Raw genomic sequence first — 9,737 nt, 5'->3', positions numbered from 1 at the left:
CTTCTGGGAAAGCAGAAGCATTATATATTACGGAATGGCTTCTGGGAAAGCAGAAGCATTATATATTACGGAATGGCTTCTGGGAAAGCAGAAGCATTATATATTACGGAATGGCTTCTGGGAAAGCAGAAGCATTATATATTACGGAATGGCTTCTGGGAAAGCAGAAGCATTATATATTACGGAATGGCTTCTGGGAAAGCAGAAGCATTATATATTACGGAATGGCTAAGATGCTAACTGTTATGGCGAAATCGCATGGAGACATCGACAGATGTACGATCCGTCACATTGCTTTCCGCATCTGATGATACATGTACGCAATAAGTGAAGAAACTGATTCATAAAACTTCGTAATGGTATGATCAAATCTATACATGGCAATATAACAGGGTTACAAGACGGCGATGTGAGCTGTTTCGTCTCACGAATGAACGGTTTCGCATAGCTTCTAATTCGTTGCATTCTACACGTACTTTCAAAAACATGCTCTCGCAAATTGAAGCGTCCGTTAAGGAAAGCAGTAGGCAGTAAATCGCAACTTATTTGAAGTTCCCGATGAACAGGCGTGTCGTAGTATGAAGCCTAACTACTGATTTTAGTGCCGTGCGATAGGGTCCGAGAATACGCTTAATAAGCGTAGTTTTGAGGCTGATTTGGCGGCTCAATGTCCATCTTCCATAGAGGTCCTCCTGTATAAAACTGCATGCTGTGGGTAGCCATTAGAGTTATTTTTATGTACAATATCCGCAGGGCGGTGATGACCGGAAGAAGATGGAGATTGCTATTGGCGACTATCGGTACCATAATCTCTCCGCACTTATTCGTGGCGTGCGACGGAATGTGGAACGAAAGAAGTAGCCCTAGATTGAAGAAACTGTTCACGTAAACGAGACTCGAAAACACATTTGGAAGGCAGTCAGCCGTTTTCTCTTTACTTCAGCCCCACGCTCTATTGAAACTACATGCAATCCAGTTAACGCTTGCTAAACTTGGAAACGGCTGCTCCCAAGGATAAGTACGTCGTCGGCGTACAAAAGTACCTTCATTTGGAAGCTTCTTCGGAGGCGTCTAGAACAATGAAGGGCCGAGGTTATATCTCGATACGAGCCTTATAGTTTGAAGGAAGGACGAGAGTTCTATCACTCCATCGTCTATCATTATCCGGTTTTCCTAAAAGCTTGAGAATTTTTGTACAACCCTTTCGTCTGCTAGGAACATCAGATCAACGTTTTCCGGCGCAAAATCGAAGGCCGCTTGGAAGCCCATGAATACGGCGAAGGATAGCCGCGCCTGCCTAACCGATCAACTCATGATATCGGCCAGCAAAGCTTTATACGCTGTCATGATGAAAGCCGTACCGCTAGTTCAGAATGACATCACCGATTTCCCAAAATCAACTTAGCATTCGCCATTACTAGGGAGTATAAGCAAAGAATGCTTATTTTAACAGGACTGTAGCTTTGAGATCGGCTCCAGGGGCCCTCTATTGGTCTAACGCTGTATTTCCTGAAGCTTCATAGTCTGACAAACCGCCACCGCATCGAACACCAGCGTTAAATGTTCCATGTTCACAAAAGTACTACAAAAAAAATATTTTCTCTCAAAAACAGACATTCAAACGTAATCTATCGCCAACAAAAGCTCTTTTTTCAGAGCTTTCTAGGATACAGAGGTAAAAATAAAAAAGGATTAACCGTCGGAGGTCTAAGCCAATCAACTAGGCTGATTAAACCGATCAGATTTAATCCTATGATAACGTGCTCTTTGTGGTAATCGTAGATGACCATCTCTGATCCTTATCACACACTACATACAACGGTGGCATATATGCAAAAAAAAATGTATTTTGGTTAGGTTATCTTTATTAGATGCTGGCTCCTATAACTATTTGGGTTTTTCAGTAGAAAGAAGTCCTATCAAAATTGAACACATGTTACGGTATTTTCTGAGTTTGCAGAGCATTTGCGTAGCTTGAACCACGTTATAGGTCTTTCCACACAAGAAAAGGTTGGGAGTAAAAGTATTGCATATATTGTTTCTCCTCTATAGAAAACTTTTTCCATGCTTAAGTCGTATCTTATAGGGTCAAAACAGATCTTGGTGATATTTTGATAGTAGTTTCGCACAAATTACTAAATCTGAAAATGAGGTAACCTATTCGAATCCAGACCTAACGAGGCCTTACGTTGTCACCGATTTTGCAATTGGTCTCTCTTCCACAAATTGAACACAAACGTACGCTTCTATAAGCATAACTACCAGTGTATTTGCAGTAAGTGAGAGGTAACTGCAATACGTCCTGTATAAACAACTGCTTCGTAATACACAGGCTAGGCAGCTTTGCCCGTTGATTGGTCCTGCAGGCTAATTGGTATTTGCGCCGTAAACTGTTAGGGTTAAAATTCATTTGAATGACTACTATCGGTCACGTTGTTATAAATTTATATACACATCCTGTTGTTGAAGATGAACTATCAAAGATGAATAAGCACTTTTTCTTCATTTGCGGCTTTTCGCTGTAACAATCCTGCTTGCGCTGCCGTTAAGCACTTCTTTGGTTATAATCATTGTGGTTTACAAGTAAAGTCGAGATTCAGGCGCCCGTCGATTTTGCAAAAGCGATCCTTTCTCTGGGATACGCATTCATCGAGAACTGAACTGAGTCAGAGTTATGCTCCTTTTAGATAACGCTCATCGGAAACCTTTGTGCAGGATGATGCGTCGGCTATGCTTTCAACAACAAAGTAATACGTACGAAGTATCTTCGGCGTAAAATTCTCAGAGTGTGGCCGTCAAACCGAGTACAACATATTAAACGAACTACCATTTCATTTGACACTTAACGTTCGAGGAAGGCGGCCATTCGTGTCTTTTCTAGCTATTTTTTGGCCAAATCTCACTCGCTATTTTTTTTTAAGAAATTTGATTGTTCTTATATTTATATTCTAGATCGTGACATGTGTGCTAAGTTTGGTGATAAAGGAGAGACTGTACTTCACAGCCTCGCTGTTATCATATAAAATCGGACATTAAACAGCCGTAGAATTGTAGTTCTCGACGTTATGACAACTTACAAGTCTTTCATTAGGCGTGCGTCTTCTGCTCGAATGATAAGTGCTCTGATATGTGCCGAGTTGTCAGCCATCTGGGCTGACATGCTCATTTTCGCACTTTGAAACTCCTCTATCTTAGCCATCAGCTCGACAAGTTTGCCATTTTCCGTGGGAAAGTCTGCTGTGGACTGCAGCTCTTCGATGCCCAGAAACGAGGTTAAAGACTGAATCATCTCACCGGCAATTTCCATTGACTCGGTACGAATTGTCATCTGCAAATGTTTCCATGACGTTTATCAAATCCCATACAAATACGTTATAGTAAAGTATATCAAGTGTATATAATCCGTATCAAAAACAAGTTATTTTGGTCACGAGACATCGAGCTTAAAACAAATAGACTCTAATTGGTATTTTTAATCAGAGTAAATTAGTTTTTAATTTATTTGTTCTAATTATAAAAGCTCGTAAAACAGCGCGGAATAGCCGAATAAGGTTTTACAAATGATTTTGCCAGCAATTTTAGAAATATAATAATATTGCCCTTTTACGTACCGTAATTTCTATTAGTTACTTTATACTAAATACATTCAAATTCCTAGATTCCAATATTATTCTTCTATTGATATCGACGTCCTTTCGCTTGTTGCCATGATCGAAACATCTAAGGTTTTCAGCAGAGTCTTATAGGTTAGCCATTAAATGGATTATTAAAATCAAAAAACGTCTAGACATTCCTCAAGTTCTGTAATGATCCAAACATCTATTTAACAAGTTTATTCTCAGACAGACCGGGCAGTGCCTAAAAAGGAACGAAAATATTAGACGGCGAGTAAGTCATCGAACACGACAACAGACTACCTGTCCTGAAAAGTCCATGTCGAACGTGACGAGTTTCGAGTCTCTGAGGCTGAGAAAGGTGAGATGCAGTTGCTCTTTCGCAGTTATCTCCTGCTCAAGAAGGAAGCTTTGATTCACCCATTGAGCCACGCGATGCGGTCTGTCATTGAGTTGGAAACGTACTGTACCCTCGTTATCCGACGAAGGTGATTCTGAGCATAGAGTATACATTGCAAAGCGTGGTAGTGCACGAGATACCTCAAAAACATGCAGCTGATGCCTGCTCCAGAAAATACATCAAATTTCGTACCGGTTTTACTTTTTGCCTTTGTTATATAATACATTTAACATTAGCGCGTTCAAAATTATATTCGTTTCAACTCTTCTTAGACTGAGCACATTTTCATATTCAAAGTGAGCAGCAAGGGCCCTTTGCGAGAGTGATCCTTGACAAGGTTGAAAATAAAAATTCCCTATTGCTATCTTGCTTAGGCTAATATTCGTCTCCGTCCGGTATCGCCGATAGGCATTCCATCGGACGTTTGACTCTCAGTACGAAACGAAGCGTGCATATCTGTCTATGCCAGCTTCGAATCCAGACCACAACGTGTCTCTAGGGTTAGCCGGCAAATACGGTAACATTCCAGTAAGCATGCAGCAAGGCTAAACGTAAATACGCACGAATTTTTATAGCCAACGAAGGCTTTAATATGGAGATCCACTTCCACGTCCCTAGGCGGGGTTAAAGGAACAACGGCCTGATTCGTTGCTGCATCATCGTTATGTCTGCAAACGGAACATTCAATGAAATTCAGATAAGGACAACCTAAGGACATCATGCCGTCTCCCCCTCGTTGCATTCAATCTTGTGTGTTCTGCTAAACAGGATCATTTATCGTGAATCACTTACATAACAAGGCTTTCATTCTGGAAAATGCCTTCAGCGAAAACAATGACTGCCTGTATAATCGTGTCATTGTTGGTTTCTAGTAGAATTTCAACGTGCGGCTGTAACCCATCTCCGCCCATGTTTATTGCCAAACCAGTCTTCAGACGTGTATTCGCCTGTATTTAATAGATTGAAAGCGGAAAGCAATTATCGTTAATGAACAGCTTTTCAATAGCGTGTCCAGGCAAATTGTCTGAGATAATTTCTCACCTCGAATGAATAAACCGAATGTCGTATACCCACTTACAGCTATACAAGCAATATCCTGATTGGCCAGTGCCTGGGCTTGTTGAGGGCCGCCCATTTCACTAAGCTTCTTCGCCTGTTCGTAGTTCGCGAGTTCAAGTAACAGAGACTGTTTCTTCTGATTCAATTCACGCAACGTCTCCTGCTCATAATTAGCGTCCATTAGTTGTTGGCGATACTCTGCCGTAGTGACGGTGTAACCACGTACTTCATAGGGTTCAAATTCGAAACAGAACATAAGAATTACAGCAAGTCGGGTCAATGCTTAAAGCCTGTTAGTTAGATATTTTTCAAAAATGCTCCACAAAATTTCAACATATTGTCGGCAGAGTAGTAAAAAGGAATTTTCCGTAAAACATTTCAAGGCGATTTCTGGTATTACTTCTGCTCTGCTAACCGCAATCATACATGACACTGTAAAACGATCGAAAGTTCTATATGGAGATGAACACATAATTATGCGGTATACCTTCTCCATCTACGGAGCACACGATAAGCTGATCCGTTCCGTCAAGACAATAGTCTGCGACAACGATTCCAGCAATCGAATGGCCAAATGAATCTTTGTAAAGCACCTCGCCTGTTCGAACACTACGCGCGTCCACCTTGCCATTCGACCAGCCCGTGATGAGTTCGGGTTTCCCGTCTCCGTCAATATCAAAAGCCGCGATACACATCGGTTGGTTCTTCGACTGAGTGCCGCGAATTGATAAGATGACGTTAAGGCGAACTTTGCTCAATTAGTTTGTTTCTTCTTCCACGTATACATAACGTGAGGACGAGGGTTTGAAAAAATCTGTGCAATGATGCCCTACCGCTTGGTTTTCTAATTCAATGTACATTAATTGCATGTACAGCTTTGTCATATATCAAACGTGTAGTATGATATCGAACATTCGCTTGTGAATGGGAATCTTGTTGCTTGTATGACGCATTAGGCTTCTTAAACATCTGCCTTATCAATATATAAACATCCCTAAGTGTGTGTATATGAATACCACCTGTGAAGTGTCGACCACAATACAGCCAGTGATTCCAAGTTCAGTCTCTCACAACTGATACGTTACCTTAATGCGCCAAAGTCGAGCCCCACTACTTTGGTAAACGCCAATCGTTCCGTTGGCAAGGGCATAGGCGAACATTTCCGCTGAAAGAGGACACAGGCCTACAACCGCTTCAGTTTCCGTCATCTCGATGGCAATGACGTCTTCACGAAACACGCGAATATCGAAATCTTCAGAACCGACCAGCAGCTAAACAATAACAACGATAAATCAATCAGGTGCAACTTCTAAAAAGAAATTAGCTTTCAGTCGAACTTTAACCATGGCGTGAGTGTAAATCTAAGCACACAGTATTTTTGGGTAAGAGACGTGCACCATCTGTGAAATACTACGTCAGGCATAATTGTTACAAGATGATCGCTAATTACAGCCCAAAGGTTAATTCATGCATACTTATTAAAGAATAAATAGCTAATTTATCTAAAAATGTTTAAAAATCAAAGTTTATCGAACGCTATTATTTAAAAACAACAAACATCAAGTTAGGTATGATAACGTAGTTTAGCACTTTCTTTAATTATTATTTAATTTATAACTATTATAAATATTAAGATTTTGATTCCCTGACAATGTAACTAATTCTAAAATTGAATTCTGAACTAAAGATTGAATATATGTATCACTTTTTTTTAAGAACCCCTGTTCTCAATAGTGTAAAAGTGGACATTTCCTTTTATAGTTAATTACACTTTTTTAATTAAGAATCTATCTCACACTCATCAAAGCATACCTCATTCAGGCCATCCCCGTTGAAGTCAATGAGTGACATCGAAGTTACGTTATCCCCAGTCACCTGTTTCGTCGAATATGAAAAAGGAGCACATTTAATACGTCTATAAATTACAACTTCTAGCACTAAACGCTCTCCCAGTAATTGCCGTTTAAAGTGCGGGAGCCTATCTTTTAATAATAATTAAATTAAGACCACATGAATGTAGTAAACCAAACGATGCCGTAAAAGGCTAAGCATCACCGCTATTAATTAGCTAGTACATTACATGACATTATCTGGCACCTTATGCGTGCTAACAAGAAACGTAAATCGAATTTCGCCGAACTCAAATCACTCACCGTCCAGAAAGCATCATTACCCTCGTAGTCGAAACCATGAATCGAACAGTTGCCCCCAACGAGTGCCAGTGGAGACGTTATTGTGCCCAGGTGCCCAACGCATAAACAGTTTGCTCCATCAGCAAGCTGCCCGATTTCGTCACCAACATCGGAAAAATCAGGTAAATATAGGTCAAAACAAAGCAATCAATCTCTAGTGTGCACTGGCAGACTTATGTATTTCAGGGTACGACTTTCGGACAATATCTTATGGTTTGCTAAAGTAATGGCTACTAGTAAATAACATCTAACACACGTCTGAAGTTAAAACAAAGGCAAAAAAAAAATAAATATTTTTTTCAGACAGAAGCCACTTACTCTGATTCTGATTTTGATTCACCGATAATGTAACTAATTCTAAAATTGGATTCTAAACCAAACATTGAATATATGTGTCAGTTTCTTTAAAAACCCATATTCTCAATAGTGTAAAAGTGGACATTTCCTTTTATAGTTAAAAATGTACTACTTTTTCGTCATTTATGCTTCAGTTGTAAACTCGTGAATTTTCATTCTTTTTCCTTATCGGTCTCTCATGAAGATTTTTTAGTTCCTTCAAATACGTTTTAAGCATAGATATACCAGCTCGCCCTTCAAAAAAAACTTCATATTAAGCGAAGTCGATCGCTACAGGACTAACCTCTTTGTAGAACAGATCACTATTGTTTTCAACATCATAAGCAAGCACTGCATTTGGCGTCCCGATTACGAGCACCTCCTCCGCGGCTCCTGGACGTAGAGTCCCAGTCGCCAGGGTAGCCACCTTTTGGTTGAAGTTAAGCAGAGCAACGTCCGCTGCTGCTGCTGTGGGGTCTACTAGCCAGCGATCCCCCTCACGCTTCGCTTTCGTGTGCGGATTGTGAACAAATATCTTGCAATCGTGAACGGAAGGCACAAAAGAAAACAATGAATACTTTTCGCCATTTCTCTCATATGCACTATTCCTTCTCCATCTGCTAAGCCTGGATTTGTTCTGCAAATACGGATTGAAGCTTGTTCAAAGGCATTCGGTGCTGCAGTCCCATCGTCTTGTACGAAACTATTGAAACCATGGGTATGAAAATAGTCTCTATGAAATAACCGTTGCATGTTCAAAAAAAGCCCGTCCTAAAAGCTTCATTTGGATAGAAGTGGTAATCGCATAAAGGTGCGCTTTTTTCATAAATATAATAGAAGAAATCGGAAATCAATATCAAGCACTAAAATTATGGAAATAAATTATAATTCATACAAACACGTGTCTTAACTCAGTGTTTTTACGCATTTAAGAAACACCCAGAACAGAATATCTATATACATATTCTGCTGATACATACTTTTCGCGATATCTCTTTCAGATTCAAGTGATATATTGAAGAGCGCTTATAAATCCATAATGTAGTGGAGCCTCTGCCCGCACATGACCCCATCGAACGTTAAGCTTCTAAGCTTGATTTTAGCGACTAAAGTAAATTTTAAATACAGCTCATCTCCCTAGGCGACCATTCCAAATTAAACCAAAATCTATCGTTGCAAACGGTTAACTTCAACATAAAATATTATCTTCCGATCCAGTACTGACGAAAATGACGTCTGAAAATGATTAGAGAATGCATGTAACGAATGACAAACAAATTCGCTTTCAGAGATTCTACAATGAATCTCTGAATAGTTCGGCTTCTTTTCAGCTATATAGCTAACTACTATTGCGTAGCCTAAGAAAGCATATAAACCTGTTCCGTTACGTACTCACCTTGTCAGCAGATGTCGCAGCTACAATGCAAGGATGAGTCCCATCAAAACGTCCAATGGCGACTCTTCTTGGAAGAATTTTGTGAGCAAGATTGAATGTGAATACAGCGTTCATCGGGGTAGCGTGAGACATCGTCGCATTATTCTGTTGTCGAGAATTTATTCAAGGAGAACTTATCAATTACCATTAGAATAGTGTATCACAACGTTCTGTTCTTCAGACAATGAACATCATAGCTTCATGTTACAGAGTTCTCTGTAACAGATCTTCAGTTTTTTCTAACGAGACTGTCGGAGAGTTTAACACGTGCTTTATGTAAGCACACACATTACGACTGTATTGAGCGCTGGGAATGATTCAAGTCCGTCTGTGTAATGAACACTGTATGTGCGACTATAGCGCCCCTTGTGATCACTTGCTGTTGCCATGACAACAAAATGCTAACTCATCCAAAGTCATGCAGGATTTGTTGGAAAAGCTACTGTAAAGACTTGTACCTGTGGGCCCTCACGCGATGTGGTACAATTGAGTACGATACCCCTCTGTGAAATGGGAAAGGACACTGATCAAAGTTTACTGCACCATTTACTACCCGAAGTGAAGAACACGTAACACGATGGACCAGTCTTTATATGGCCATCAGTATCCTATTGCTGTAAAGTGCTGGTACTTTCAAGCAAATTATATTTTCACTGAATTCAGCTATTTAAAATCCGAAATTATGAAGCAGAAAAGACGGC

The 9,737-nt window shown here is 40.1% G+C and overlaps 1 protein-coding gene across 1 annotated transcript; it reads right to left on the bottom strand.

Annotated features, from left to right (window-relative positions):
• Positions 1 to 3,077: 3,077 nt before the first annotated feature.
• Positions 3,078 to 9,339, bottom strand: LOC111273860 (BBSome complex member BBS2; the record flags this gene model as incomplete). Its single annotated transcript, XM_022855852.2, is given in 11 exon segments — positions 3,078 to 3,328; positions 3,918 to 4,176; positions 4,578 to 4,682; positions 4,807 to 4,961; positions 5,093 to 5,298; positions 5,561 to 5,783; positions 6,159 to 6,344; positions 6,886 to 6,948; positions 7,227 to 7,352; positions 7,906 to 8,136; positions 8,998 to 9,339. Coding segments are annotated over 11 exon segments (1,937 nt in total), but the record flags the coding sequence as incomplete, so codon positions are not given.
• Between the last annotated feature and the right edge of the window lie 398 nt (positions 9,340 to 9,737).

Source organism: Varroa jacobsoni, unplaced genomic scaffold (assembly GCF_002532875.2).
Source record: "Varroa jacobsoni isolate VJ856 unplaced genomic scaffold, vjacob_1.0 scaffold_233, whole genome shotgun sequence".
Lineage (NCBI taxonomy): Eukaryota > Metazoa > Arthropoda > Arachnida > Mesostigmata > Varroidae > Varroa > Varroa jacobsoni.
The sequence above is the reverse complement of the archived record's forward strand: the minus strand, read 5'-3'. Positions and strand labels throughout refer to the sequence as shown.